This window comes from Chiloscyllium punctatum, chromosome 34 (genome assembly GCF_047496795.1).
Source record: "Chiloscyllium punctatum isolate Juve2018m chromosome 34, sChiPun1.3, whole genome shotgun sequence".
In the NCBI taxonomy this organism is placed as follows: domain Eukaryota; kingdom Metazoa; phylum Chordata; class Chondrichthyes; order Orectolobiformes; family Hemiscylliidae; genus Chiloscyllium; species Chiloscyllium punctatum.
Window position 1 is genome coordinate 14,168,337 of NC_092772.1, and position 26,941 is coordinate 14,195,277.

Here is a 26,941-nt window from a genome sequence, read left to right on the forward strand (position 1 = left end):
TATTGTTTTTACACTGTTCCTGCCTTCCCTTGTTTTTTCTTAATCAAGTTGTTATTATACACACCTGCACAAGCTGTGAAATGAACTCAGCCCTCTCGATCCAAGATTCAGGATATTTTCACCACATCACAAGGCATCGACTCTAACCTCCCCTGTCCCTTAGCCTACTGAGTCGCGCCTGAATCAACTCCGCAATTGGGAGGAAGGGGCGGAACAGGAGGACCGAGCAGCAGCCGGTCGGCTAACCAGAGTGAGTTAGGAGCGGGGCCAAAGCATTCTCGGGAGTGAACGCTTCAGGATTGGTCAGAAAGCAAACTATTTTGCAGGATTGATCATTCTCACTACATAGTGGAGCATTCAACCTTTCTCATGAATCAATGTGAGATTTTTACAAAATAGTTGAGATGTAAATCTGATAACGTACATTAGGGAGATTTAAACAATCCTTGGATAAATACATGGGTGATTTTGCAAAAGTTAAGGGCGACGAGCTGAGAATAATTCACAGGTCGGCGTGAATAATTCACAGGTCGGTTAACACAATGCGAGTAAGAAATTTATTTTCAAACTCCCAGAACGATTGGTAATTTACATACCTGGCTAGTATGGTTAAATTGGACCGAACAATCTATTTGCATACTAATGATCTCAATGACTGTAACTCGACAGAGCAACTGTTAATGACTAATATTTCACCCATGATCCTGTGTAGATATGAATATTCTCTATAAACTCACCGATAATCTCAGACGCACGCGCGGTTTGGATTCTATGTGGAGCATGCGCAGTGTCACATTGATCAGGACACAGAGAGAGAGAGACATGGAGCTGCTTTCTCCGGCAGCGGCTGCGATCGGATTCAGAGAGTCGCGCTTAGAGCCGGTGTGAGGGAGCCTCGCTGGGAAAAAGGAGCGAAGAGAATTCACAATTCCTGGATACAGGTTAAAAATAACTCTAAAAAGGCCCTCCAGGCCCGGGTAAGGAGGTGGCGGTCTCTGATCAGCGAAGCGGCCCAGGGTCACGGCCGCCATTTGTTTGAGGGAAGAGGGAGCGCGGGCCTCAGGGCCGCCATCTTGAGAAGGTCAAGGTGCAGGAGGCGGGGCTCTCGGGGTCTGTAGAACAATCAGAGGAAAGGGAAGCCCCATTGTTATTGATTAATCCCACGAACACAGCGTCACTGGGCGGTCCTGCAGGAATATCCTCTCTCAGTCCTGCTGGGATGTTTCACCCCATCAGAACCAGCAGCTCTCCTCCTCTCTCAGCTCCCCTTCTGTCCTTCCTGCAGCATCAGTCCCCTGGAACATTGAGCTGCCTGTCCTGTCCCTCCCTCAGCTGTTGTTTCTGTAATACCTGTGATATCCCAGTCCCATCTTAGATTGCTTCACTAAAGACAGGAATGCACCCGATGGATTTTTCTTAACATCAGCAATTGTTTAAAACTCACTCACAGGTTTTTAATTGCATCGTTTTTGAAGCATTTACTTCACATTCAATCATTTGCAATGGTGGGATTTGAACCTGTGTCCAGAGAACACTTGCTGAGTTTCTGGATAAATTGTCACACAATAATGCCTCTAGGCCATCACTTCGCCTGCTCACAGTTTGTATATCCCAGTGCAACATGAATCAAAACTCTTTCTTCCAGCACAATTGTTTGACCCAGAACTCTGGTGATGTGACTCAGTACCTCTCCATGTGGTATCCCTCACTGTGTGGGTCTAATTGCTGCCTCTGTCAGCGTCTCTCACTCTTGAAGCTACTCCAGATCATGAGCCAACAGAATTCTCCACTCCAGAGAGGTGAGGCAGCACAGGTCAGGAATGGAGACTGGGCTTTTCCAGATCTCTGTGGGCTCAGTGCCATTCTATATGTGTAACCCTCAAAGCATTAGTCTAATTGCCCATTCTGCCTATTTCTGTGTCTTCTACAGGTACTCATGGAGTTCCTGACTCAATAGACTTGCCAACTGTTGGTTGGGACGATGGTTGGTCAGCCAGAAAGACAAAGTCAGGGAGGTCAGGAGTCTTCAATAAATCCTGTTGCCAGGTAAGATCATTCCAGTGCACAGAGCAGAAAGTAATAAGGGGGATCCAAACATCAGCTAACAAGACATGACATAGAGAAAGTGCTGGAGGGGGAGCACAGTACAGACACACCCCAGGCTCCATCACCACCCCTACTTTAAGTTTTGTTGTAATGAGACAGCATCGGGAGTTCCCAGTTATCAGTCCAGGCCTGTGCTTTCTTAGGGAGCATCAGAACAACTGAGGGGAAAGCAGGCCTCCCACGAGAGGGTGGTAATGCTGCCTGGGATCTTTCAGTTCCCTATTCCCTCTCCAACACTGTATCTATGGCTTGTATTGAGGACCAGTGTCTTCAATCATTCTAACTCCTATAACAGTTCCTATCTCTGTCATCTCCTCCCCTCTCACCAATTATTTCACATATTTGAAACCTCCAGTCCAGATGACCATCCGTATCGCTGTAACTTGCTTCAGTCTCTACAACATGCCTTGTCTCGATAGTCTCCTCCTCCAATAACTGGAGACATCGGGTCTGTTTCTGTGTGGTATGACTCTTCGGCCGAGGTTTCCTAAATGGAATGAGTTGCATTTGCCTGTGTTTGGCTCATCTCCCTTCAAACCTTCTCCTCTCCATGTACCTGCCCAAGTGTCTTTTCCATGTTGTAATTGTACTTGTTTTCACCATTTCCTCTTGCAGTCCATTCCGTCTATGCACCATCCTCTGTGGATAATGTTGCCCCTCAGCTCCCTCTTTAAATCCTTGCTCTCTCACCTCACGTTTATGCCTCTAGCTTTGGACTCACCTACCCTTGGCAATTCACCTTACTTAGACCATACATGGTTTCATAAACTTGTATAAGGTCACCCCGTGGCCTCCCCTACCCAGGAGAAATATTGACGACAGTGTTACCAATATCTCCAACTCATGTACTCAATGCTCTGACCAATGAAGACAAGTGTGCCAATTGCCGCTTTCAACACCCTGTCGCCCTGTGATGCCAGTCCAAGGAACAATGTAACTGCACCCCTTGGTCTCTCTCTTTTCTACAACACTGTTCAGGGCCCAACCATTACCCGTGTTAGTCCTCCCTGGTTTGTCTGAACTAAATGCAACAACTGAATTAAACTCCATCTTTCATTCCTTGGCCCCTTCGTCTTTCATTTTGGTCACATCTTGAGCAAACTCCAGTCAAGTTTGTGGGACATGTTTTCCCACGCACAAAGCCATGCTGGCTGTCTGTAATCAGGCCTTATCTTTCCAAATGCATGGACGGCCTACCTCTCAGAAAGACCTCCAACAACTGACCCACCCTGATGTCTCGCTCATCAGTGTGTAGTTCCCTGGCTTTCTCTTGCAGCCTTTCTTAATTAATGACACAACATTATAATCATAGTTGGAGTCATACCGCACTGTTCAGTTAACGCTAACCATACTCCAAAACAGATCTCATCCCACCTGCCTGTTTCTGGATCATATCCCTTCAAACCGTTCCTATTTCTGTACTAATCTAAATGTCTGTTAAACATTGTAATTGTCCCCATGTTCACCCTTTCCTTGGGAAGTTCATTTCACACCCAACCCACCCTCTGTGTAGCAATGTGCCTCTCGTGTCTTTTTTTTCATATGTCTCTCCTTTAAACTTAAAAATGTAGTGCCTTGTCTTGAAACTCCCCTGTCCATGGGAAAAGACAACTCCCATTAACTCTATCGATCCCCCTCATGATTTTATAAACTTCTATGAGGTCATCTGTCACCATTCAGGTTTCAGTGAAAAATACCAACCTATTCAGCCTTTCTTTATACTGAAGCCTTTCGTACCCAGCCACATCCCAGTAAATCTCCTCCCAACCCTTTCCAGCTGAATAATATCCTTCCTATAACTGGGCGACCAGAACTGGACACAGTATTCCAGAAGAGGACTCACCAATGGCCTGTATAATCTCAATGCGACTTCCCAACTCCTATATCCAAAGGACTGAGCAATGAAAGCAAGTGAGGCAAGCACCTTTTTTTAAACTATCCTGTCTCTCCATGTTGCAAACTTCAAAGAATTATGTAGCTGAACCCTGAGGTCCCTCTGTTCTACAACATTACTGCAGGTCTTGCCATTAATTGTATAAGCCCTGCCCGTGTTTGTTGTTCCAAATACATTACCTCGCATTTATTCAGATTGAACTCCATCTACAGTTTTTCAGCCATTCACACATTTCATCAGGATCCCTTTGTAATCTCAGAAAACCTTCTTCACTGTCCACAATGCCACCCTCCAGTCTATCAGCCTATCACACATAGCTCTCTATGGTACAAATATCTCTGCTAGGGGCCCTACAATTTCTTCACCAGCTTCCCACAATGTCCTGAGATACATTTGTTCAGGTCCTGGGGATTTATCTACCTTTGTGTTTTAAAACCTCCAGCCCCTCCTTTTCGATAATGTGGACTCATTTCAAGACATTGAGTCATAGAGATGTACAGCACGGAAACAGGCCCTTCAGACCAACTCCTGCATGACGTTTCGAGTCACATTTGCCACAATTTTGCCAATATCCCTCTGAACCCTTGCTATTCATACACCCATCCACATGCCTTTTAAGTGTATTTCTATCAGCCTCCACTATTTGCTCTGGCAGCTTATTCCATCCACTCTGCGGGAGCCAGTTGTCCTTTAGACCCCTTTGAAAAGTTTCCTTCGCCTGGGGAAATGACCTTGTCTATTGACCCTATCGATGACCATCATGATTTTAAACACCTTTTATCGGTTAACTCCTCAGCCTCCCATGTTCAACTGAAAACAGCCCCAGCCTATTCAGGCTTTTCCCTGAAGCACAAACCCTCCAACCCTGGCAACGTCTTTGGTCATTTCTTCTGATCCCTTTCAGGTTCCACGACATCCTTCCGATGGCATTGAGACCAGAATTACACACAGTATTCCAATAGTGGTCAGGCCAAACACTGTTTAGTTCCCCGAGCGCCCCAGTCTTTATCCACAGTAAGTTCCAAAGTGAAATATTTGTTTTGGATCTTGTAGTTTCACACATCGTTGCCTTCATTGATCATTAAGGAGACCGGGTTTGTCCCGAGCTCTTCTTTTGCTCTTAATACACTTGTAGAGTCTCTTTGGATTCTCCTTAACATTCTCTGCCAAAGCGATCTCGTGTCCCCTTTTTACATTCCTGATTTCCATCCTAAGTGTATTTCTACAGCCCCGATGCTCCTGAAGGGATTCCCTTGAGTCAGCCAGTTATATCTGACATGTGAACCCGTTTTTCTTGACCCCAGCCTCGAAACTCAGCCAGTGTTTCCTAATTCAGTCAGCATTGAGCTGCACACTAACAGGAACACGCTGGCGCTGAACGCTCCTTTTATCTCGGTTTTAAAATATTCCGACTTGCCAGACTTCCCTTTATCTGCAAATAGCCTCCCCAGATCTACTTTAAAAATTCCTGTCTAATACTACCTTGCTCCATTGAATAACTTTAACTTGTGGACCAGGCCTGTCCTTTTCCATCGCTATTTTCAAACTAATACAATTGTGGTAACTTTCCAAAGTGCTCCCCCACTAACACCTCAGTCCTGTTCCTGACCTTGTTTCCCAAGGGGAGGTCAGGTTTAGCCCCATTCTCCAGTTGGGCCATTTACATAATGACTGGGAGTTTTCGGAACACACTTAACAAATACCTTCCATCCAAATGCTTAACTTAGTAACAATCCCAGTCCAGGTTTGGAACAGTTAAGATCCCCGATCATTCCAACCCTATTATTCTAAGAGATATCTGAAATCTCCTGACATATTTGCTCCTTCATCTCCCATTGCCTATCACTGTAGTCCGACCGTAGAAAACTAATGACCAATGTTTATTTCTCAGTTCCACTAATATCGTTTAACTGGGCGATCCGACATGAATACTCCCTCTAGGTACTGCTGGGATGTTTCCCCCAATCAAACCCACCAGCTCTCCTCCTGTTTTCCCTCCTGTTCTATCCTTCCTGTAGTATCTGTCTCCGGAACATTGAGCTGCTGCTCCTGTTGCTCCCTCAGCTGTGTTTCTGTAATATCTATGGGATCCCAATCCCAAGTTCCCATCCATGCTCTGGGTTCATCTGTCTTATCTGTCTGGCCCTTTGCATTGAAATAACTGGAGTTTAATCCACCAATTTTCCCTAATTGTCTGCTATGTTCTTGCCTGCCTTGTCTCCTTATATTGCTCTCTTGAACATTTGTACCAGCCTCAACTTTCTTTCTGGCCTTACGACTCTTTGGGGTCACACAGCCCAGCCAGACAAGTTTAAATCCTCTCGAGCAGCTCCAGCAACGTTCCCCACCAGGATGTGGGTCCCCCTCCTGTTCTCAGTTCAGGTGTATTCCCCATCCTGTCTACCTGTGCTGACACCTTCAGACATCCAGGGACTTACCCACCAAGGTCGATGTGTTCCTCAGTTCTCCAGGAGAACCTCCCATTCATGATGTATACCATTCGTTTATGAGACTTCCCACAGTGCATTACCTCACAGTGATCAGAAGTAAACTCTGTCTCCCATTACTCTGATCAGTTTATCATCTGATCGATATCAGACTGCAGCCTGAGACCATCCCCCTCACTGTGGACAACACCCTCACCTTTCATGTTTTCTGCAAACCTACTAATATTACCTTCTGCTTTCACATCCGAGTGATTAATGTCCACAATGAACAGCAATGGCTCCTGCACAGATCCCTGTGGGACACCCGCTGGGCAAAGGCTTTCAATCACAAAACCAACCCTCCACCAATTGTGGAGCCAATTTACCAACTTACCTTGGATCCCATGGGATCTTCCCTTTTGGACCAGCCTTCTGTGTGGGACAACGGAATGAAGACATGCCACCTTAATGAACTCCATATAAACCACATCATCTGCACTGCCCTCATCAATATCAGAGGGCAGTCGTCTAGCAAATCCATACAGACAATCCCTAATGAAATTGTGGGGGTATCCGTTTTTGGCGAATACATTGTATAGGTGTTCTTCTTCCTCTTTTTGCAGTTCTGGTGTACTGCAGTGTGTTGTGGCTCTTTTGAACAGTGTCTTGATGGAACTTCTTTTGTGTGTGTTGGGGTGGTTGCTTTCGTAGTTCAGGACTTGGTCTGTGTGTGTGTCTTTCCTGTATACCTTTGTGGTGAATTCTCCGTTCAGTGTTCTCTGTACCATCACGTCTAGGTTGGTTGTCCTTTTCTTTCTCTCTTGTGAATCAGATTCCTGTGAGTGTGGCGTTGATGATCCGGTGTGTGTTCTCTATTTCTGTGATTTTAATGATTACAAAGGTGTCATCTACATATCTGACCCAGAGTTTGGGTTGAATTTGCGGTAAGACTGTTTGTTCTAATCTTTGCATTACCACTTCTGCTATGAGTCCAGAGATGGGTGAGCCCATGGTGTTCTGTTGATTTGTTCATATATTTGGTTGTTGAATGTGAAGTGTGTTGTGAGGCACAGGTCCAGTAGTTTGAGTATGCCGTCTTTGTTGATATGTTCACCGTCCTGTTGTCTGTTCTGTATGGCCAGCAGGTTGGCTATTGTTTCTCTGGCTAGGGTTTTGTCGATGGAGGTGAACAGTGCCATTACATCAAATGAGACCATAGTTTCTACCTTGTCTATGTGTACATTTCTGATGATGTCCAAGAATTCCTGTGTTGACTGTACAGAGTGTCTGGATCCGCTGATCAGGTGTTTCAGTTTCTGCTGTAGTTATTGAGCCAGTTTGTGTGATGGTATCCGTGGTAGTGATACTATGGTTCTGAGTGGGATGGCTGGTTTGTGCACTTTATGTATTCCACAGAATCTAAGGGTGTTGTTGCTTTCAGTTTTCATTCGCTCTAGTTCAAACCTGGTTATCTGTCCGTTTTTTTTGTAGGTTTCTCAGTGTGTTGTTTATCCTATTGGTGAGCTGTGGGGTGGGGTCAAACTCCACACAATTTCATCCACAGATGCCTCAGGGAAAGACAACGGAACGAGGACATGCCACAAACCAAAGGACTAGCCACACTACCATACATCAAGAACAGTTCGGAACTGGCAGCCAGACTACTGCGATCACTGGGACTCATAACAGCACACAAACCAACAGCCACGCTCAGACAACAACTCACCAGGACGATGGACCCGATACCCAACATGAGCAAAACCAATGTAGTGTAAAAAACCCCATGCAAGGACTGCACAGAACACACTACATAGGACAAACAGGAAGACAGCTAACGATCCGTATCCATGAACACCAACTAACCATGAAACAACACGACCAGCTATCCTTAGTAGCCACACACACAGATGACAAGCAACGTGAGTTCGACTGGGACAACACTACTATTATAGGACAAGCCAAACAGAGAACAGCCAGGGAATTCCTAGAGGCATGGCACTTATCCACAGATTCAATCAATAAATACATCGTCCTGGACCCGATATACCGGCCACTACAGCGGACAGCTCGAACTGACAACCGGAAGCGGCAGAGACAGGCCACTATAAATGCCGGAGGAAACATCACAGAAGCCCTTCACAGGAGGATCCCTGAGGATGTCACCTAGACAGGGGACGAAACGTCTGCAACACAAATTCCCAGCTCGGCGAACAGAACCACAACAATGAGCACCCGAGCTCCAGATCTTCTCCCAAACTTTGAAGCCCTTTCGACTCTACAAAGCTCCGTCATGAACAATCCACCATCCCTCTATTTCCTTTGCCCTCTTCAGTGTCTGCAACTCTCGCTGTATCTTCCAGTAACGTTCTTTAGATACTGCAGGTCTGCCTAGCTCCCCAGATAACCTGTTTAATCCCCTACAGCTCCCTCAATCACTGTAACACCATCTGCTCTGTCTAATCCTCCCCTTCCCACTGTCTTCCAGGCCCAACGGCGATCTTGTAAGAGAGCAGTGTGGAATGGGATGTTATAAATCTCAGCTGAGGCTTGAGGCCTACCATTACCTGGGAGTCACAAGGGGAGAGAACCTGAGAGAGAGCAGCACAAAGCGGGAGAATATAAATCAGTAGGGAGGGTCAAGGCCGACTGGGACTTGGATTTGGATAAAAAGCAGAGCAGGAGGCTCGAAGTCAGCACCGAGTCACAGAGGGAGTGACCGTGTGAGGGAGCAACTTGGAGCAGGGGCTTGAAGCTGACTCACACCGGGGAGAATCTAAATCAGCACTGAGGATCGAGGCCTAGTTGTACCTGAGAGTCACAGAGACGGTGACCCTGAGAGGGAGCAGACTGGAGTGAGAGCTGGACGATGATATGTCCGAGGAGACACATCACTGTGTGTGCACGTGTCCCTCCATTGTTCTGTGTATATGTGTGTGTATGCGTGTGTGTGTCCCCTTCCCGCGCTGTGTGTGTGTAATTCTCCTCACTGTGTGTGTTTTGTACCTCCCTCGTTGTGCGTGTGCGTGTTCCTCCCTCACTTTGTGTGTGTGTGTGTATTGTGTGTGTGTGTATCCCCTCTCGCTTTCTGAGCACATGTCCCACCCTTGCTCTGTCTGCGTGTCTCAACCTCACTGTGTGGGTGCGTGTCCCACCCTCGCTGTGTGTGTGTGTGTGTGTGTGTGTGTGTGTGCGCGCCCCTCTTGCAGTGTGTGATGGTGTCCTCCCCTCACTCTGTATGTGTGTGTATGCATATTACTCACTCACTGTGTGTCCCTCCCTCGCTGTGTGTGTGTGTGTGTGTGTGTGCGCGTGTGTGTGCATGTCCCTCCCTCGCTGTGTGTGAGCGTGTCCCACCCTCGCTGTGTGCGTGAGTCCCCCCCCTCGCTGTGTGCGTGCCTGTCCCCCCCTCGGTGTGTGCGTGAGCGTGTCCCTCCTTCGCTGTGTAGTGTGTCCCCCCCCTCGCTGTGTTAGTGTGTCCCCCCCCTCGCTGTGTTAGTGTGTCCCCCCCCTCGCTGTGTGCGTGTGTCCCCCCCTCGCTGTGTGCGTGTGTCCCCCCCCTCGCTGTGTGCGTGAGCGTGTCCCTCCTTCGCAGTGTGTGTGTCCCCTCGCTGTGTGCGTGGGTCCCCCCCTCGCTGTGTGCGTGGGTCCCCCCCTCGCTGTGTGCGTGGGTCCCCCCCTCGCTGTGTGCGTGAGTCCCCCCCCTCGCTGTGTGCGTGAGTCCCCCCCCTCGCTGTGTGCGTGAGTCCCCCCCCTCGCTGTGTGCGTGAGTCCCCCCCCTCGCTGTGTGCGTGAGTCCCCCCCCTCGCTGTGTGCGTGAGTCCCCCCCCTCGCTGTGTGCGTGAGTCCCCCCCCTCGCTGTGTGCGTGAGTCCCCCCCCTCGCTGTGTGCGTGAGTCCCCCCCCTCGCTGTGTGCGTGAGTCCCCCCCCTCGCTGTGTGCGTGAGTCCCCCCCCTCGCTGTGTGCGTGAGTCCCCCCCCTCGCTGTGTGCGTGAGTCCCCCCCCTCGCTGTGTGCGTGAGTCCCCCCCCTCGCTGTGTGCGTGAGTCCCCCCCCTCGCTGTGTGCGTGAGTCCCCCCCCTCGCTGTGTGCGTGTGTCCCCCCCCTCGCTGTGTGCGTGTGTCCCCCCCCTCGCTGTGTGCGTGAGCCCCCCCCTCGCTGTGTGCGTGAGTCCCCCCCCTCGCTGTGTGCGTGAGTCCCCCCCTCGCTGTGTGCGTGCATGAGTCCACCCCCTCGCTGTGTTCGTGTGTCCCCCCCTCGCTGTGTGCGTGAGTCCCCCCGTCGCTGTGTGCGTGAGCGTGTCCCCCCCTCGCTGTGTGCGTGAGTCACCCCCCTCGCTGTGTGCGATGGTGCCCCCCCTCGCTGTGTGCGTGTGACCCCCCCCTCGCTGTGTGCTTGTGACCCCCCCCTCGCTGTGTGCGTGTGTCCCCCCCCTCGCTGTGTGCGAGTGTCCCCCCCCTCGCTGTGTGCGTGAGCCCCCCCCTCGCTGTGTGCGTGAGTCCCCCTCCCGCTGTGTGCGTGTCCCCCCCCTCGCTGTGTGCGTGTCCCCCCCTCGCTGTGTGCGTGTGTGTCCCCCCTCGCTGTGTGCGTGTGTCCCCCCCCTCGCTGTGTGCGTGTGTCCCCCCCCTCGCTGTGTGCGTGTGTCCCCCCCCTCGCTGTGTGCGTGTGTCCCCCCTCTCGCTGTGTGCGTGAGTCCCTCCCTCGCTGTGTGCGTGAGCATTTCCCCCCCCTTCGCTGTGTGCGTGTGTCCCCCCCCCTCGCTGTGTGCGTGAGCGTGTCCCTCCTTCGCTGTGTGTGTGTGTGTGTGTGTGTGTGTGTCCCCTCGCTGTGTGTGATGGTGCCCCCCCTCGCTGTGTGCGAGCGTGTCCCCACCCTCGCTGTGTGCGTGAGCATGTCCCTCCTTCGCTGTGTGCGTGAGTCCCCCCTCGCTGTGTGCGTGAGTGTCCCCCCCTCGCTGTGTGCGTGCGTGTCCCCCCCCTCGCTGTGTGCGTGAGTCCCCCCCCTCGCTGTGTGCGTGAGTCCCCCCCCTCGCTGTGTGCGTGTGTCCCCCCCCCTCGCTGTGTGCGTGTGTCCCCCCCCCTCGCTGTGTGCGTGTGTCCCCCCCCCTCGCTGTGTGCGTGTGTCCCCCCCCTCGCTGTGTGCGTGGGCCCCCCCCTCGCTGTGTGCGTGAGCCCCCCCCTCGCTGTGTGCGTGAGCCCCCCCTCGCTGTGTGCGTGAGTCACCCCCCTCGCTGTGTGCGTGAGTCACCCCCCTCGCTGTGTGCGTGAGTCACCCCCCTCGCTGTGTGCGTGTGTCCCCCCCTCGCTGTGTGCGTGTGTCCCCCCCTCGCTGTGTGCGTGTGTCCCCCCCTCGCTGTGTGCGTGTGTCCCCCCCTCGCTGTGTGCGTGTGTCCCCCCCTCGCTGTGTTCGTGTGTCCCCCCCTCGCTGTGTTCGTGTGTCCCCCCCTCGCTGTGTTCGTGTGTGCCCCCCTCGCTGTGTGCGTGTGTGCCCCCCTCGCTGTGTGCGTGTGTGCCCCCCTCGCTGTGTGCGTGTGTCCCCCCCTCGCTGTGTGCGTGTGTCCCCCCCTCGCTGTGTGCGTGTGTCCCCCCCTCGCTGTGTGCGTGAGCGTGTCCCCCCCCTCGCTGTGTGCGTGAGCGTGTCCCCCCCTCGCTGTGTGCGTGAGCGTGTCCCCCCCTCGCTGTGTGCGTGAGTCACCCCCCTCGCTGTGTGCGATGGTGCCCCCCCTCGCTGTGTGCGATGGTGCCCCCCCTCGCCGTGTGCGTGTGTCCCCCCCCTCGCCGTGTGCGTGAGTCCCCCCCCTCGCCGTGTGCGTGAGTCCCCCCCCTCGCCGTGTGCGTGAGTCCCCCCCCTCGCCGTGTGCGTGAGTCCCCCCCCTCGCCGTGTGCGTGAGCGTGTCCCTCCTTCGCTGTGTGTGTGTGTGTCCCTCGCTGTGTGCGTGTCCCCCCCCTCGCTGTGTGTGCGTGTGTCCCCCCTCGCTGTGTGCGTGAGTCCCCCCCCTCGCTGTGTGCCTGAGTCCCCCCTCGCCGTGTGCGTGAGTCCCCCCCCCTTGCTGTGTGCGTGAGCGTGTCCCTCCTTCGCTGTGTGTGTGTGTGTCCCTCGCTGTGTGCGTGTCCCCCCCCCTCGCTGTGTGTGCGTGTGTCCCCCCTCGCTGTGTGCGTGAGTCCCCCCCCTCGCTGTGTGCCTGAGTCCCCCCTCGCTGTGTGCGTGAGTCCCCCCCCTTGCTGTGTGCGTGAGCGTGTCCCTCCTTCGCTGTGTGTGTGTGTGTCCCTCGCTGTGTGCGTGTCCCCCCCCCTCGCTGTGTGTGCGTGAGTCCCCCCCTCGCTGTGTGCGTGAGTCCCCCCCTCGCTGTGTGCGTGAGTCCCCCCCTCGCTGTGTGCGTGAGTCCCCCCCTCGCTGTGTGCGTGAGTCCCCCCCTCGCTGTGTGCGTGAGTCCCCCCCTCGCTGTGTGCGTGAATCCCCCCCTCGCTGTGTGCGTGAGTCCCCCCCTGGCTGTGTGCGTGAGTCCCCCCCTGGCTGTGTGCGTGAGTCCCCCCCTGGCTGTGTGCGTGAGTCCCCCCCTGGCTGTGTGCGAGATTCCCCCCCTGGCTGTGTGCGAGATTCCCCCCCTCGCTGTGTGCGTGAGTCCCCCCCTCGCTGTGTGCGTGAGTCCCCCCCTCGCTGTGTGCGTGAGTCCCCCCCTCGCTGTGTGCGTGAGGTCCCCCCCTCGCTGTGTGCGTGCATGTGTCCCCCCCTCGCTGTGTGCGTGCCTGTCCCCCCCTCGGTGTGTGCGTGAGCGTGTCCCTCCTCTCGCTGTGTGTGTGCGTGTTCCCCCCCCCTCGCTGTGTGCGTGAGTCCCCCCCCTCGCTGTGTGCGTGAGTCCCCCCCCTCGCTGTGTGCGTGTGTCCCCCCCCTCGCTGTGTGCGTGTGTCCCCCCCCTCGCTGTGTGCGTGTGTCCCCCCCCTCGCTGTGTGAGTGTGTCCCCCCCCTCGCTGTGTGCGTGAGTCCCTCCCTCGCTGTGTGCGTTAGCATTTCCCCCCCCTCGCTGTGTGCGTGTGTCCCCCCCCCTCGCTGTGTGCGTGAGCGTGTCCCTCCTTCGCTGTGTGTGTGTGTGTGTGTGTGTGTCCCCTCGCTGTGTGTGATGGTGCACCCCCTCGCTGTGTGCGAGCGTGTCCCCACCCTCGCTGTGTGCGTGAGCATGTCCCTCCTTCGCTGTGTGCGTGAGTCCCCCCCTCGCTGTGTGTGCGTGTGTCCCCCTTCGCTGTGTGCGTGCGTGCCCCCCCCTCGTTGTGTGCGTGCGTGCGTCCCCCTCGTTGTGTGCGTGCGTGCGTCCCCCTCGTTGTGTGCGTGCGTGTCCCCCCCTCGCTGTGTGCGTGCGTGTCCCCCCCTCGCTGTGTGCGTGAGTCCCCCCCCTCGCTGTGTGCGTGAGTCCCCCCCCTCGCTGTGTGCGTGAGTCCCCCCCCTCGCTGTGTGCGTGAGTCCCCCCCCTCGCAGTGTGCGTGAGTCCCCCCCCCTCGCTATGTGCGTGAGTCCCCTCCCTCGCTGTGTGCGTGTGTGTCCCCCCTCGCTGTGTGCGTGTGTCCCCCCCCTCGCTGTGTGCGTGTGTCCCCCCCCTCGCTGTGTGCGTGTGTCCCCCCCCTCGCTGTGTGCGTGAGCCCCCCCCTCGCTGTGTGCGTGAGTCCCCCCCCTCGCTGTGTGCGTGAGTCCCCCCCTCGCTGTGTGCGTGCATGAGTCCACCCCCTCGCTGTGTTCGTGTGTCCCCCCCTCGCTGTGTGCGTGAGTCCCCCCGTCGCTGTGTGCGTGAGCGTGTCCCCCCCTCGCTGTGTGCGTGAGTCACCCCCCTCGCTGTGTGCGATGGTGCCCCCCCTCGCTGTGTGCGTGTGACCCCCCCCTCGCTGTGTGCGTGTGACCCCCCCCTCGCTGTGTGCGTTTGTCCCCCCCCTCGCTGTGTGCGAGTGTCCCCCCCCTCGCTGTGTGCGTGAGCCCCCCCCTCGCTGTGTGCGTGAGTCCCCCTCCCGCTGTGTGCGTGTCCCCCCCCCTCGCTGTGTGCGTGTGTGTCCCCCCTCGCTGTGTGCGTGTGTCCCCCCCCTCGCTGTGTGCGTGATTCCCTCCCTCGCTGTGTGCGTGAGCATTTCCCCCCCCTCGCTGTGTGCGTGTGTCCCCCCCCCTCGCTGTGTGCGTGAGCGTGTCCCTCCTTCGCTGTGTGTGTGTGTGTGTGTGTGTCCCCTCGCTGTGTGTGATGGTGCCCCCCCTCGCTGTGTGCGAGCGTGTCCCCACCCTCGCTGTGTGCGTGAGCATGTCCCTCCTTCGCTGTGTGCGTGAGTCCCCCCTCGCTGTGTGCGTGAGTGTCCCCCCCTCGCTGTGTGCGTGAGTGTCCCCCCCTCGCTGTGTGCGTGCGTGTCCCCCCCTCGCTGTGTGCGTGAGTCCCCCCCCTCGCTGTGTGCGTGAATCCCCCCCCTCGATGTGTGCGTGTGTCCCCCCCCTCGCTGTGTGCGTGTGTCCCCCCCCCTCGCTGTGTGCGTGTGTCCCCCCCCCCGCGCTGTGTGCGTGTGTCCCCCCCCCCGCGGTGTGCGTGGGCCCCCCCCTCGCTGTGTGCGTGAGCCCCCCCCTCGCTGTGTGCGTGAGCCCCCCCTCGCTGTGTGCGTGAGTCACCCCCCTCGCTGTGTGCGTGAGTCCCCCCCCTCGCTGTGTGCGTGAGTCACCCCCCTCGCTGTGTGCGTGTGTCCCCCCCTCGCTGTGTGCGTGTGTCCCCCCCTCGCTGTGTGCGTGTGTCCCCTCCTTGCTGTGTTCGTGTGTCCCCCCCTCGCTGTGTTCGTGTGTCCCCTCCTTGCTGTGTTCGTGTGTCCCCCCCTCGCTGTGTTCGTGTGTGCCCCCCTCGCTGTGTGCGTGTGTGCCCCCCTCGCTGTGTGCGTGTGTGCCCCCCTCGCTGTGTGCGTGTGTGCCCCCCTCGCTGTGTGCGTGTGTCCCCCCCTCGCTGTGTGCGTGTGTCCCCCCCTCGCTGTGTGCGTGTGTCCCCCCCTCGCTGTGTGCGTGTGTCCCCCCCTCGCTGTGTGCGTGTGTCCCCCCCTCGCTGTGTGCGTGTGTCCCCCCTCGCTGTGTGCGTGTGCCCCCCCCTCGCTGTGTGCGTGTGCCCCCCCCTCGCTGTGTGCGTGTGTCCCCCCCTCGCTGTGTGCGTGTGTCCCCCCCTCGCTGTGTGCGTGTGTCCCCCCCTCGCTGTGTGCGTGAGCGTGTCCCCCACTCGCTGTGTGCGTGAGTCACCCCCCTCGCTGTGTGCGATGGTGCCCCCCCTCGCTGTGTGCGTGTGACCCCCCCCTTGCTGTGTGCGTGTGTCCCCCCCCTCGCTGTGTGCGTGAGTCCCCCTCCCGCTGTGTGCGTGAGTTCCCCCCCGCTGTGTGCGTGAGTCCCCCCCCCTCGCTGTGTGCGTGTGTGTCCCCCCTCGCTGTGTGCGTGAGTCCCCCCCTCGCTGTGTGCGTGAGTCCCCCCCTCGCTGTGTGCGTGAGTCCCCCCCTCGCTGTGTGCGTGAGTCCCCCCCTCGCTGTGTGCGTGAGTCCCCCCCTCGCTGTGTGCGTGTGTCCCCCCCTCGCTGTGTGTGAGCGTGTCCCCCCCTCGGTGTGTGCATGAGCGCGTCCCTCCTTCGCTGTGTGTTCGTGTGCCCCCCCTTTGGTGTGTGCGTGAGTCCCCCCCCTCACTGTGTGCGTGAGTCACCCCGTTTTTGTGTGCGTGAGTCCCACCCCTCGCTGTTTGCGTGAGTCCCCCCTTCGCTGTGTGCGTGAGTCCCACCCCTCGCTGTTTGCGTGAGTCCCCCCTTCGCTGTGTGCGTGAGTCCCCCCCCTCGCTGTGTGCGTGAGTCCCCCCCCTCGCTGTGTGCGCGAGTCCCCCCCTCGCTGTGTGCGAGTCCCCCCCTCGCTGTGTGCGTGTGTCCCCCCCCTCACTGTGTGTGAGACCCCCCCTCGCTGTGTGCGTGAGTCCCCCCCTCGCTGTGTGCGTGAGTCCCCCCCTCGCTGTGTGCGTGTGTCCCCCCCCTCGCTGTGTGCGTGAGTCCCCCCTCGCTGTGTGCGTGTGTCCCCCCCTCGCTGTGTGCGTGAGTCCCACCCCTCGCTGTGTGCGTGATTCCCCCCCTCGCTGTGTGCGTGATTCCCCCCCTCGCTGTGTGCGTGAGTTCCCCCTCCGCTGTGTGCATGAGCGTGTCCCTCCTTCGGTGTGTGTGTGTGCGTGAGACCCCCCTCGCTGTGTGCGTGTGTCCGCCCCCTCGCTGTGTGCGTGTGTCCGCCCCCTCGCTGTGTGCGTGAGTCCCACCCCTCGCTGTGTGCGTGAGTCCCACCCCTCGCTGTGTGCGTGAGTCCCCCCTCGCTGTGTGCGTGAGTCCCCCCCTCGCTGTGTGCGTGAGTCCCCCCCCTCGCTGTGTGCATGAGCGTGTCCCCCTCTCACTGTGTGCGTGAGTACCCCCCCTCGCTGTGTGCGTGAGTCACCCCGTTCGCTGTGTGCGTGAGTCCCACCCCTCACTGTGTGTGAGACCCCCCCTCGCTGTGTATGTGAGTCCCCCCCTCGCTGTGTGCGTGAGTCTCCCCCTCGGTGTGTGCGTGAGCGTGTCCCCCCCTCACTGTGTGCGTGTCCCCCCCCTCGCTGTGTGCGTTTCCCCCCCCTCGCTGTGTGCGTGTCCCCCCCCCCCTCGCTGTGTGCATGAGTCTCCCCCTCGGTGTGTGCGTGAGTCCCCCCCCTCGCTGTGTGCGTGAGCGTGTCCCTCTTTCGCTCAGTGTGCGTGAGTCCCCCCCCTCGCTGTGTGCGTGAGTCCCCCCCCTCGCTGTGTGCGTGTGTCCCCCCCTCGCTGTGTGCGTGTGTCCCCCCCTCGCTGTGTGCGTGAGTCCCACCCCTCGCTGTGTGCGTGATTCCCCCCCTCGCTGTGTGCGTGAGTTCCCCCTCCGCTGTGTGCATGTCCGTGTCCCCCCCCTCGCTGTGTGCGTGTGTCCCCCCCTCGCTGTGTGCGTGAGTCCCACCCCTCGCTGTGTGCGTGATTCCCCCCCTCGCTGTGTGCGTGATGACCCCCTCGCTGTGTGCATGAGTCTCCCCCTCGGTGTGTGCGTGAGTCCCCCCCCTCGCTGTGTGCATGAGTCCCCCCCCTCGCTGTGTGCATGAGTCCCCCCCCTCGCTGTGTGCGTGTGTGTCCCCCTCGCTGTGTGCGTGTGTGTCCCCCTCGCTGTGTGCGTGTGTCCCCCCCTCGCTGTGTGCGTGAGTCCCACCCCTCGCTGTGTGCGTGATTCCCCCCCTCGCTGTGTGCGTGAGTTCCCCCTCCGCTGTGTGCATGAGCGTGTCCCTCCTTCGGTGTATGTGCGTGAGACCCCCCTCGCTGTGTGCGTGTGTCCGACCCTCGCTGTGTGCGTGTGTCCGCCCCCTCGCTGTGTGCGTGTGTCCCCCCCCCTCGCTGTGTGCGTGAGTCCCCCCTCGCTGTGTGCGTGAGTCCCCCTCTCACTGTGTGCGTGAGTACCCCCCGTCGCTGTGTGCGTGAGTCCCCCCCTCGCTGTGTGCGTGTGTCCCCCCCTCGCTGTGTGCGTTCGTGTCCCCCCCTCGCTGTGTGCGTGCGTGTCCCCCCCTCGCTGTGTGCGTGTGTCCCCCCCTCGCTGTGTGCGTGCGTGTGTCCCCCCCTCGCTGTGTGTGAGCGTGTCCCCCCCTCGGTGTGTGCATGAGCGTGTCCCTCCTTCGCTGTGTGTTCGTGTGCCCCCCCCTCGCTGTGTGTTCGTGTGTCCCCCCTCGCTGTGTGCGTGTGTCCCCCCCCTCTCTGTGTGCGTGAGTCTCCCACTTCGCTGTGTGCATTAGTCCCCCCCTTCGCTGTGTGCGTGAGTCCCCCCGTTCGCTGTGTGCGTGTGTCCCCCCGTTCGCTGTGTGTGTGAGTCCCACCCTTTGCTGTGTGCGTGAGTCCCCCCCTCGCTGTGTGCGTGAGTCCCCCCTCGCTGTGTGCGTGAGTCCCCCCCCTCGCTGTGTGCGTTAGTCCCCCCCCTCGCTGTGTGCATGAGCGTATCCCTCCTTCGTTGTGTCTGCGTGAGACCCCCCCTCGCTGTGTGCGTGCGTGTGTCCCCCCCTCGCTGTGTGTGAGCGTGTCCCCCCCTCGGTGTGTGCATGAGCGTGTCCCTCCTTCGCTGTGTGTTCGTGTGCCCCCCCCTCGCTGTGTGTTCGTGTGTCCCCCCTCGCTGTGTGCGTGTGTCCCCCCCCTCTCTGTGTGCGTGAGTCTCCCACTTCGCTGTGTGCGAGTCCCCCACTTCGCTGTGTGCGTGTGTCCCCCCCTTTGCTGTGTGCGTGAGTCCCCCCCCATGCTGTGTGCGTGAGTCCCCCCCCAACTGTGTGCGTGAGCGTGTCCCTCCTTCGCTGTGTGTGTGTGTCCCCCTCACTGTGTGCGTGAGTCCCCCCCTTCGCTGTGTGCGTGAGTCCCCCCCTTCGCTGTGTGCGTTAGTCCCCCCCCTCGCTGTGTGCATGAGCGTATCCCTCCTTCGTTGTGTGTGCGTGAGACCACCCCTCGCTGTGTGCATGTCCGTGTCCCCCCCCTCGCTGTGTGCGTGTGTCCCCCCCTCGCAGTGTGCGTGAGTACCCCCCCTCGCAGTGTGCGTGAGTACCCCCCTCGCTGTGTGCGTGCGTGTCCCTCCCTCGCTGTGTGCGTGTGTCCCCCCCTCGCTGTGTGCGTGTGTCCCCCCCTCGCTGTGTGCGTGTGTCCCCCCCTCGCTGTGTGCGTGAGCGTGTCCCCCCCTCGCTGTGTGCGTGAGTCACCCCCCTCGCTGTGTGCGATGGTGCCCCCCCTCGCTGTGTGCGTGTGACCCCCCCCTTGCTGTGTGCGTGTGTCCCCCCCCTCGCTGTGTGCGTGAGTCCCCCTCCCGCTGTGTGCGTGAGTTCCCCCCCGCTGTGTGCGTGAGTCCCCCCCCCTCGCTGTGTGCGTGTGTGTCCCCCCTCGCTGTGTGCGTGAGTCCCCCCCTCGCTGTGTGCGTGAGTCCCCCCCTCGCTGTGTGCGTGAGTCCCCCCCTCGCTGTGTGCGTGAGTCCCCCCCTCGCTGTGTGCGTGAGTCCCCCCCTCGCTGTGTGCGTGTGTCCCCCCCTCGCTGTGTGCGTGTGTCCCCCCCTCGCTGTGTGCGTGCGTGTCCCCCCCTCACTGTGTGCGTGTGTCCCCCCCTCGCTGTGTGTGAGCGTGTCCCCCCCTCGGTGTGTGCATGAGCGCGTCCCTCCTTCGCTGTGTGTTCGTGTGCCCCCCCTTTGGTGTGTGCGTGAGTCCCCCCCCTCACTGTGTGCGTGAGTCACCCCGTTTTTGTGTGCGTGAGTCCCACCCCTCGCTGTTTGCGTGAGTCCCCCCTTCGCTGTGTGCGTGAGTCCCCCCCCTCGCTGTGTGCGTGAGTCCCCCCCCTCGCTGTGTGCGCGAGTCCCCCCCTCGCTGTGTGCGAGTCCCCCCCTCGCTGTGTGCGTGTGTCCCCCCCCTCACTGTGTGTGAGACCCCCCCTCGCTGTGTGCGTGAGTCCCCCCCTCGCTGTGTGCGTGAGTCCCCCCCTCGCTGTGTGCGTGTGTCCCCCCCCTCGCTGTGTGCGTGAGTCCCCCCTCGCTGTGTGCGTGAGTCCCACCCCTCGCTGTGTGCGTGAGTCCCACCCCTCGCTGTGTGCGTGATTCCCCCCCTCGCTGTGTGCGTGATTCCCCCCCTCGCTGTGTGCGTGATTCCCCCCCTCGCTGTGTGCGTGAGTTCCCCCTCCGCTGTGTGCATGAGCGTGTCCCTCCTTCGGTGTGTGTGTGTGCGTGAGACCCCCCTCGCTGTGTGCGTGTGTCCGCCCCCTCGCTGTGTGCGTGTGTCCGCCCCCTCGCTGTGTGCGTGAGTCCCACCCCTCGCTGTGTGCGTGAGTCCCCCCTCGCTGTGTGCGTGAGTCCCCCCCTCGCTGTGTGCGTGAGTCCCCCCCCTCGCTGTGTGCATGAGCGTGTCCCCCTCTCACTGTGTGCGTGAGTACCCCCCCTCGCTGTGTGCGTGAGTCCCACCCCTCGCTGTGTGCGTGATTCCCCCCCTCGCTGTGTGCGTGATTCCCCCCCTCGCTGTGTGCGTGATTCCCCCCCTCGCTGTGTGCGTGAGTTCCCCCTCCGCTGTGTGCATGTGTCCCCCCCTCGCTGTGTGCGTGTGTCCCCCCCTCGCTGTGTGCGTGAGTCCCACCCCTCGCTGTGTGCGTGATTCCCCCCCTCGCTGTGTGCATGAGTCTCCCCCTCGGTGTGTGCGTGAGTCCCCCCACTCGCTGTGTGTGTGAGCGTGTCACTCCTTCGCTCTGTGTGCGTGAGTCCCCCCCCTCGCTGTGTGCATGAGTCCCCCCCCTCGCTGTGTGCATGAGTCCCCCCCCTCGCTGTGTGCGTGTGTCCCCCCCTCGCTGTGTGCGTGTGTGTCCCCCTCGCTGTGTGCGTGTGTCCCCCCCTCGCTGTGTGCGTGAGTCCCACCCCTCGCTGTGTGCGTGATTCCCCCCCTCGCTGTGTGCGTGAGTTCCCCCTCCGCTGTGTGCATGAGCGTGTCCCTCCTTCGGTGTATGTGCGTGAGACCCCCCTCGCTGTGTGCGTGTGTCCGCCCCCTCGCTGTGTGCGTGTGTCCGCCCCCTCGCTGTGTGCGTGTGTCCCCCCCCCTCGCTGTGTGCGTGAGTCCCCCCTCGCTGTGTGCGTGAGTCCCCCTCTCACTGTGTGCGTGAGTACCCCCCGTCGCTGTGTGCGTGAGTCCCCCCCTCGCTGTGTGCGTGTGTCCCCCCCTCGCTGTGTGCGTTCGTGTCCCCCCCTCGCTGTGTGCGTGCGTGTCCCCCCCTCGCTGTGTGCGTGTGTCCCCCCCTCGCTGTGTGCGTGCGTGTGTCCCCCCCTCGCTGTGTGTGAGCGTGTCCCCCCCTCGGTGTGTGCATGAGCGTGTCCCTCCTTCGCTGTGTGTTCGTGTGCCCCCCCCTCGCTGTGTGTTCGTGTGTCCCCCCCCTCGCTGTGTGTTCGTGTGTCCCCCCCCTCTCTGTGTGCGTGAGTCCCCCACTTCGCTGTGTGTGTGAGTCCCCCCCTTCGCTGTGTGCGTGAGTACCCCCCTTCGCTGTGTGCGTGAGTCCCCCCCTTCGCTGTGTGCGTGAGTCCCCACCCTCGCTGTGTGCGTTAGTCCCCCCCCTCGCTGTGTGCATGAGCGTATCCCTCCTTCGTTGTGTGTGCGTGAGACCCCCCCTCGCTGTGTGCGTGCGTGTGTCCCCCCCTCGCTGTGTGTGAGCGTGTCCCCCCCTCGGTGTGTGCATGAGCGTGTCCCTCCTTCGCTGTGTGTTCGTGTGCCCCCCCCTCGCTGTGTGTTCGTGTGTCCCCCCTCGCTGTGTGCGTGTGTCCCCCCCCTCTCTGTGTGCGTGAGTCTCCCACTTCGCTGTGTGCATTAGTCCCCCCCTTCGCTGTGTGCGTTAGTCCCCCCCTTCGCTGTGTGCGTGAGTCCCCCCGTTCGCTGTGTGTGTGAGTCCCACCCTTTGCTGTGTGCGTGAGTCCCCCCCTCGCTGTGTGCGTGAGTCCCCCCTCGCTGTGTGCGTGAGTCCCCCCCCTCGCTGTGTGCGTTAGTCCCCCCCTCGCTGTGTGCATGAGCGTATCCCTCCTTCGTTGTGTCTGCGTGAGACCCCCCCTCGCTGTGTGCGTGCGTGTGTCCCCCCCTCGCTGTGTGTGAGCGTGTCCCCCCCTCGGTGTGTGCATGAGCGTGTCCCTCCTTCGCTGTGTGTTCGTGTGCCCCCCCCTCGCTGTGTGTTCGTGTGTCCCCCCTCGCTGTGTGCGTGTGTCCCCCCCCTCTCTGTGTGCGTGAGTCTCCCACTTCGCTGTGTGCGAGTCCCCCACTTCGCTGTGTGCGTGTGTCCCCCCCTTTGCTGTGTGCGTGAGTCCCCCCCCTATGCTGTGTGCGTGAGTCCCCCCCCAACTGTGTGCGTGAGCGTGTCCCTCCTTCGCTGTGTGTGTGTGTCCCCCTCACTGTGTGCGTGAGTCCCCCCCTTCGCTGTGTGCGTGAGTCCCCCCCTTCGCTGTGTGCGTTAGTCCCCCCCCTCGCTGTGTGCATGAGCGTATCCCTCCTTCGTTGTGTGTGCGTGAGACCACCCCTCGCTGTGTGCATGTCCGTGTCCCCCCCCTCGCTGTGTGCGTGTGTCCCCCCCTCGCAGTGTGCGTGAGTACCCCCCCTCGCAGTGTGCGTGAGTACCCCCCTCGCTGTGTGCGTGCGTGTCCCTCCCTCGCTGTGTGCGTGTGTCCCCCCCTCGCTGTGTGCGTGTCCCCCCCTCGCTGTGTGCGTGTGTCCCCCCCTCGCTGTGTGCGTGCGTGTCCCCCCCTCACTGTGTGCGTGTGTCCCCCCCTCGCTGTGTGTGAGCGTGTCCCCCCCTCGGTGTGTGCATGAGCGCGTCCCTCCTTCGCTGTGTGTTCGTGTGCCCCCCCTTTGGTGTGTGCGTGAGTCCCCCCCCTCACTGTGTGCGTGAGTCACCCCGTTCGCTGTGTGCGTGAGTCCCACCCCTCGCTGTGTGCGTGTGTCCCCCCCCTCGCTGTGTGCGTGTGTCCATCCCTCGCTGTGTGCGTGAGTCCCCCCCCTCGCTGTGTACCTGAGTCCAACCCTCACTGTGTGCGTGTGTCCCCCCTCGCTGTGTGCGTTCGCGTGTCCCTCCTTCGCTGTGTGTGCGTGTGTCCCCCCCCTCACTGTGTGTGAGATCCCCCCTCGCTGTGTGCGTGAGTCCCCCCCTCGCTGTGTGCGTGAGTCTCCCCCTCGGTGTGTGCGTGAGTGTGTCCCTCCTTCGCTGTGTGTGCGTGTCCCCCCCTCACTGTGTGCGTGTCCCCCCCCTCGCTGTGTGCGTTTCCCCCCCCTCGCTGTGTGCGTGTGTCCCCCCCCTCGCTGTGTGCATGAGTCTCCCCCTCGGTGTGTGCGTGAGTCCCCCCCCTCGCTGTGTGCGTGAGCGTGTCCCTCCTTCGCTCTGTGTGCGAGTCCCCCCCCTCGCTGTGTGCGTGAGTCCCCCCCCTCGCTGTGTGCGTTGTCCCATCCCCTCGCTGTGTGCGTGCGTGTCCCCCCTCGCTGTGTGCGTTGTCCCATCCCCTCGCTGTGTGCGTGCGTGTGTCCCCCCCTCGCTGTGTGCGTGAGCATGTCCCTCCTTCGCTGTGTGTGCGAGTCCCCCCTCGCTGTGTGCGTGAGTCCCCCCCTCGCTGTGTGCGTGTGTCACCCCTCGCTGTGTGCGTGTGTCCCCCCCTCGCTGTGTGCGTGTGTCCCCCCCTCGCTGTGTGCGTGTGTCCCCCCCTCGCTGTGTGCGTGTGTCCCCCCCTCGCTGTGTGTGAGCGTGTCCCCCCCTCGCTGTGTGCGTGTGTGTCCCCCCCTCGCTGTGTGCGTGTGTCCCCCCCCTCGCTGTGTGCGTGTGTCCATCCCTCGCTGTGTGCGTGAGTCCCCCCTCTCGCTGTGTACCTGAGTCCAACCCTCACTGTGTGCGTGTGTCCCCCCTCGCTGTGTGTGTGAGCGTGTCCCTCCTTCGCTGTGTGTGCGTGTGTCCCCCCCCTCACTGTGTGTGAGACCCCCCTCGCTGTGTGCGTGAGTCCCCCCTCGCTGTGTGCGTGTGTCCCCCCCCTCGCTGTGTACCTGAGTCCAACCCTCACTGTGTGCGTGTGTCCCCCCTCGCTGTGTGTGTGAGCGTGTCCCTCCTTCGCTGTGTGCGTGAGTCCCCCCCCTCGCTGTGTGCGTGAGTCCCCCCCTCGATGTGTGCGTGTGTGTCCCCCTCGGTGTGTGCGTGAGCGTGTCCCCCCCTCGCTGTGTGCGTGAGTCCCCCCCCTCGCTGTGTGCGTGAGTCCCCCCCCTCGCTGTGTGCGTGAGTCCCCCCCCTCGCTGTGTGCGTGAGTCCCCCCCCTCGCTGTGTGCGTGAGTCCCCCCCCTCGCTGTGTGCGTGAGTCCCCCCCCTCGCTGTGTGCGTGAGTCCCCCCCCTCGCTGTGTGCTTGATCCCCCCCTCGCTGTGTGCGTGAGTCCCCCCCCCCCGTGTGCGTGAGTCACCCCCCTCGCTGTGTGCGTGCGTGTCCCCCCTCGCTGTGTGCGTTGTCCCATCCCCTCGCTGTGTGCGTGCGTGTGTCCCCCCCTCGCTGTGTGCGTGAGCATGTCCCTCCTTCGCTGTGTGTGCGTGAGTCCCCCCTCGCTGTGTGTGTGAGTCCCCCCCTCGCTGTGTGCGTGTGTCCCCCCCCTCGCTGTGAGCGTGTGTCACCCCCTCGCTGTGTGCGTGTGTCCCCCCTCGCTGTGTGCGTGAGTCACCCCCTCGCTGTGTGCGTGAGTCCACCCCTCGCTGTGTGCGTGCGTGTCCCCCCTCGCTGTGTGCGTTGTCCCATCCCCTCGCTGTGTGCGTGCGTGTGTCCCCCCCTCGCTGTGTGCGTGAGCATGTCCCTCCTTCGCTGTGTGTGCGTGAGTCCCCCCTCGCTGTGTGTGTGAGTCCCCCCCTCGCTGTGTGCGTGTGTCCCCCCCTCGCTGTGTGCGTGTGTCCCCCCCCTCGCTGTGTGCGTGTGTCACCCCCTCGCTGTGTGCGTGTGTCCCCCCTCGCTGTGTGCGTGAGTCCCCCCCCCCCGTGTGCGTGAGTCACCCCCCTCGCTGTGTGCGTGCGTGTCCCCCCTCGCTGTGTGCGTTGTCCCATCCCCTCGCTGTGTGCGTGCGTGTGTCCCCCCCTCGCTGTGTGCGTGAGCATGTCCCTCCTTCGCTGTGTGTGCGTGAGTCCCCCCTCGCTGTGTGTGTGAGTCCCCCCCTCGCTGTGTGCGTGTGTCCCCCCCTCGCTGTGTGCGTGTGTCCCCCCCCTCGCTGTGTGCGTGTGTCACCCCCTCGCTGTGTGCGTGTGTCCCCCCTCGCTGTGTGCGTGAGTCACCCCCTCGCTGTGTGCGTGAGTCCACCCCTCGCTGTGTGCGTGTCCCTCCTTCGCTGTGTGTGCGTGTGTTCCCCCCTCGCTGTGTGCGTGTGTCCCCACCCTCGCTGTGTGCGTGAGTCCCCCCCCCTCGCTGTGTGCGTGAGTCACCCCCCTCGCTGTGTGTGTATGTGTCCCCCCTCGCTGTGTGCGTGAGTCCCCACCCTCGCTGTGTGCGTGCGTGTGTCCCCCCTCGCTGTGTGCGTGTGTCCCCCCCCTCGCTGTGTGCGTGAGTCCCCCCCTCGCTGTGTGCGTGTGTCCCCCCCTCGCTGTGTGCGTGTGTCCCCCCCCTCGCTGTGTGTGTGAGTCCCCCCTCGCTGTGTGTGTGAGCGTGTGCCTCCTTCGCTGTGTGCGTGAGTCCCCCCCCTCGCTGTGTGCGTGAGTCCCCCCCCTCGCTGTGTGCGTGAGTCCCCCCCCTCGCTGTGTGCGTGAGTCCCCCCCCTCGCTGTGTGCGTGAGTACCCCCCCTCGCTGTGTGCGTGAGTACCCCCCCTCGCTGTGTGCGTGAGTACCCCCCCTCGCTGTGTGCGTGTGTCCCCCCCTCGCTGTGTGCCTGCGTGTCCCCCCCTCACTGTGTGCGTGTGTCCCCCCCTCGCTGTGTGCGTGCGTGTCCCCCCCTCGCTGTGTGCGTGTGTCCCCACCTCGCTGTGTGCGTGTGTCCCCCCCTCGCTGTATGCGTGTCCCCCCCTCGCTGTGTGCGTGTGTCCCCCCCTCGCTGTGTGCGTGCGTGTCCCCCCCTCACTGTGTGCGTGTGTCCCCACCTCGCTGTGTGTGAGCGTGTCCCCCCCTCGTTGTGTGCATGAGCGCGTCCCTCCTTCGCTGTGTGTTCGTGTGCCCCCCCTTTGCTGTGTGCGTGAGTCCCCCCCCTCACTGTGCGTGAGTCACCCCGTTTCGCTGTGTGCGTGAGTCCCACCCCTCGCTGTGTGCGTGACTCCCCCCTTCGCTGTGTGCGTGAGTCCCCCCCTTCGCTGTGTGCGTGAGTCCCCCCCCTCGCTGTGTGCGCGAGTCCCCCCCTCGCTGTGTGCGCGAGTCCACCCCTCGCTGTGTGCGAGTCCACCCCTCGCTGTGTGCGTGAGTCCCCCCTCTCGCTGTGCGCGAGTCCCCCCCTCGCTGTGTGCGCGAGTCCCCCCCTCGCTGTGTGCGAGTCCACCCCTCGCTGTGTGAGTGTGTCCCCCCCTCGCTGTGTGTGAGTCCCCTCCCATGCTGTGTGCGTGAGTCCCCCCCCTCGCTGTGTGCGAGTCCCCCCCCTCGCTGTGTGCGTGTGTCCCCCACTCGCTGTGTGCGTGAGCATGTCCCTCCTTCGCTGTGTGCGAGTCCCCCCCCTCGCTGTGTGCGTGAGTCCCCCCCCTCGCTGTGTGCGTGAGTCCCCCCCCTCGCTGTGTGCGTGAGTCCCCCCCCTCGCTGTGTGCGTTGTCCCATCCCCTCGCTGTGTGCGTGCGTGTGTCCCCCCCTCGCTGTGTGCGTGAGCATGTCCCTCCTTCGCTGTGTGTGCGTGAGTCCCCCCTCGCTGTGTGCGTGAGTCCCCTCCCTCGCTGTGTGCGTGTGTCCCCCCCTCGCTGTGTGCGTGTGTCCCCCCCTCGCTGTGTGCGTGTGTCCCCCCCTCGCTGTGTGCGTGTGTCCCCCCCTCGCTGTGTGCGTGTGTCCCCCCCCTCGCTGTGTGCGTGTGTCCCCCCCCTCG

At 60.6% G+C, this 26,941-nt stretch overlaps 1 protein-coding gene across 3 annotated transcripts in view; it reads left to right on the plus strand.

Annotated features, from left to right (window-relative positions):
* The first annotated feature begins 808 nt into the window (after positions 1–808).
* LOC140458769 (uncharacterized) overlaps positions 809–26,941 on the plus strand; it is a 135,833-nt gene continuing 109,700 nt past the window's right edge. For 2 of the 3 annotated variants that reach the window (XR_011953672.1, XR_011953671.1), the window contains exons 1-2: positions 809–941; positions 1,931–2,046. Coding sequence is in view for 1 of the 3 variants with exons in the window: in XM_072553413.1 (XP_072409514.1) it covers positions 1,982–2,046; positions 7,918–8,593 (741 nt within the window). In the remaining 2 variants the exon portion in view is untranslated. Of the gene's footprint in view, positions 942–1,930; positions 2,047–7,917; positions 9,520–26,941 lie in introns of those variants that run through there. The other variant, XM_072553413.1, reaches the window with a different exon arrangement.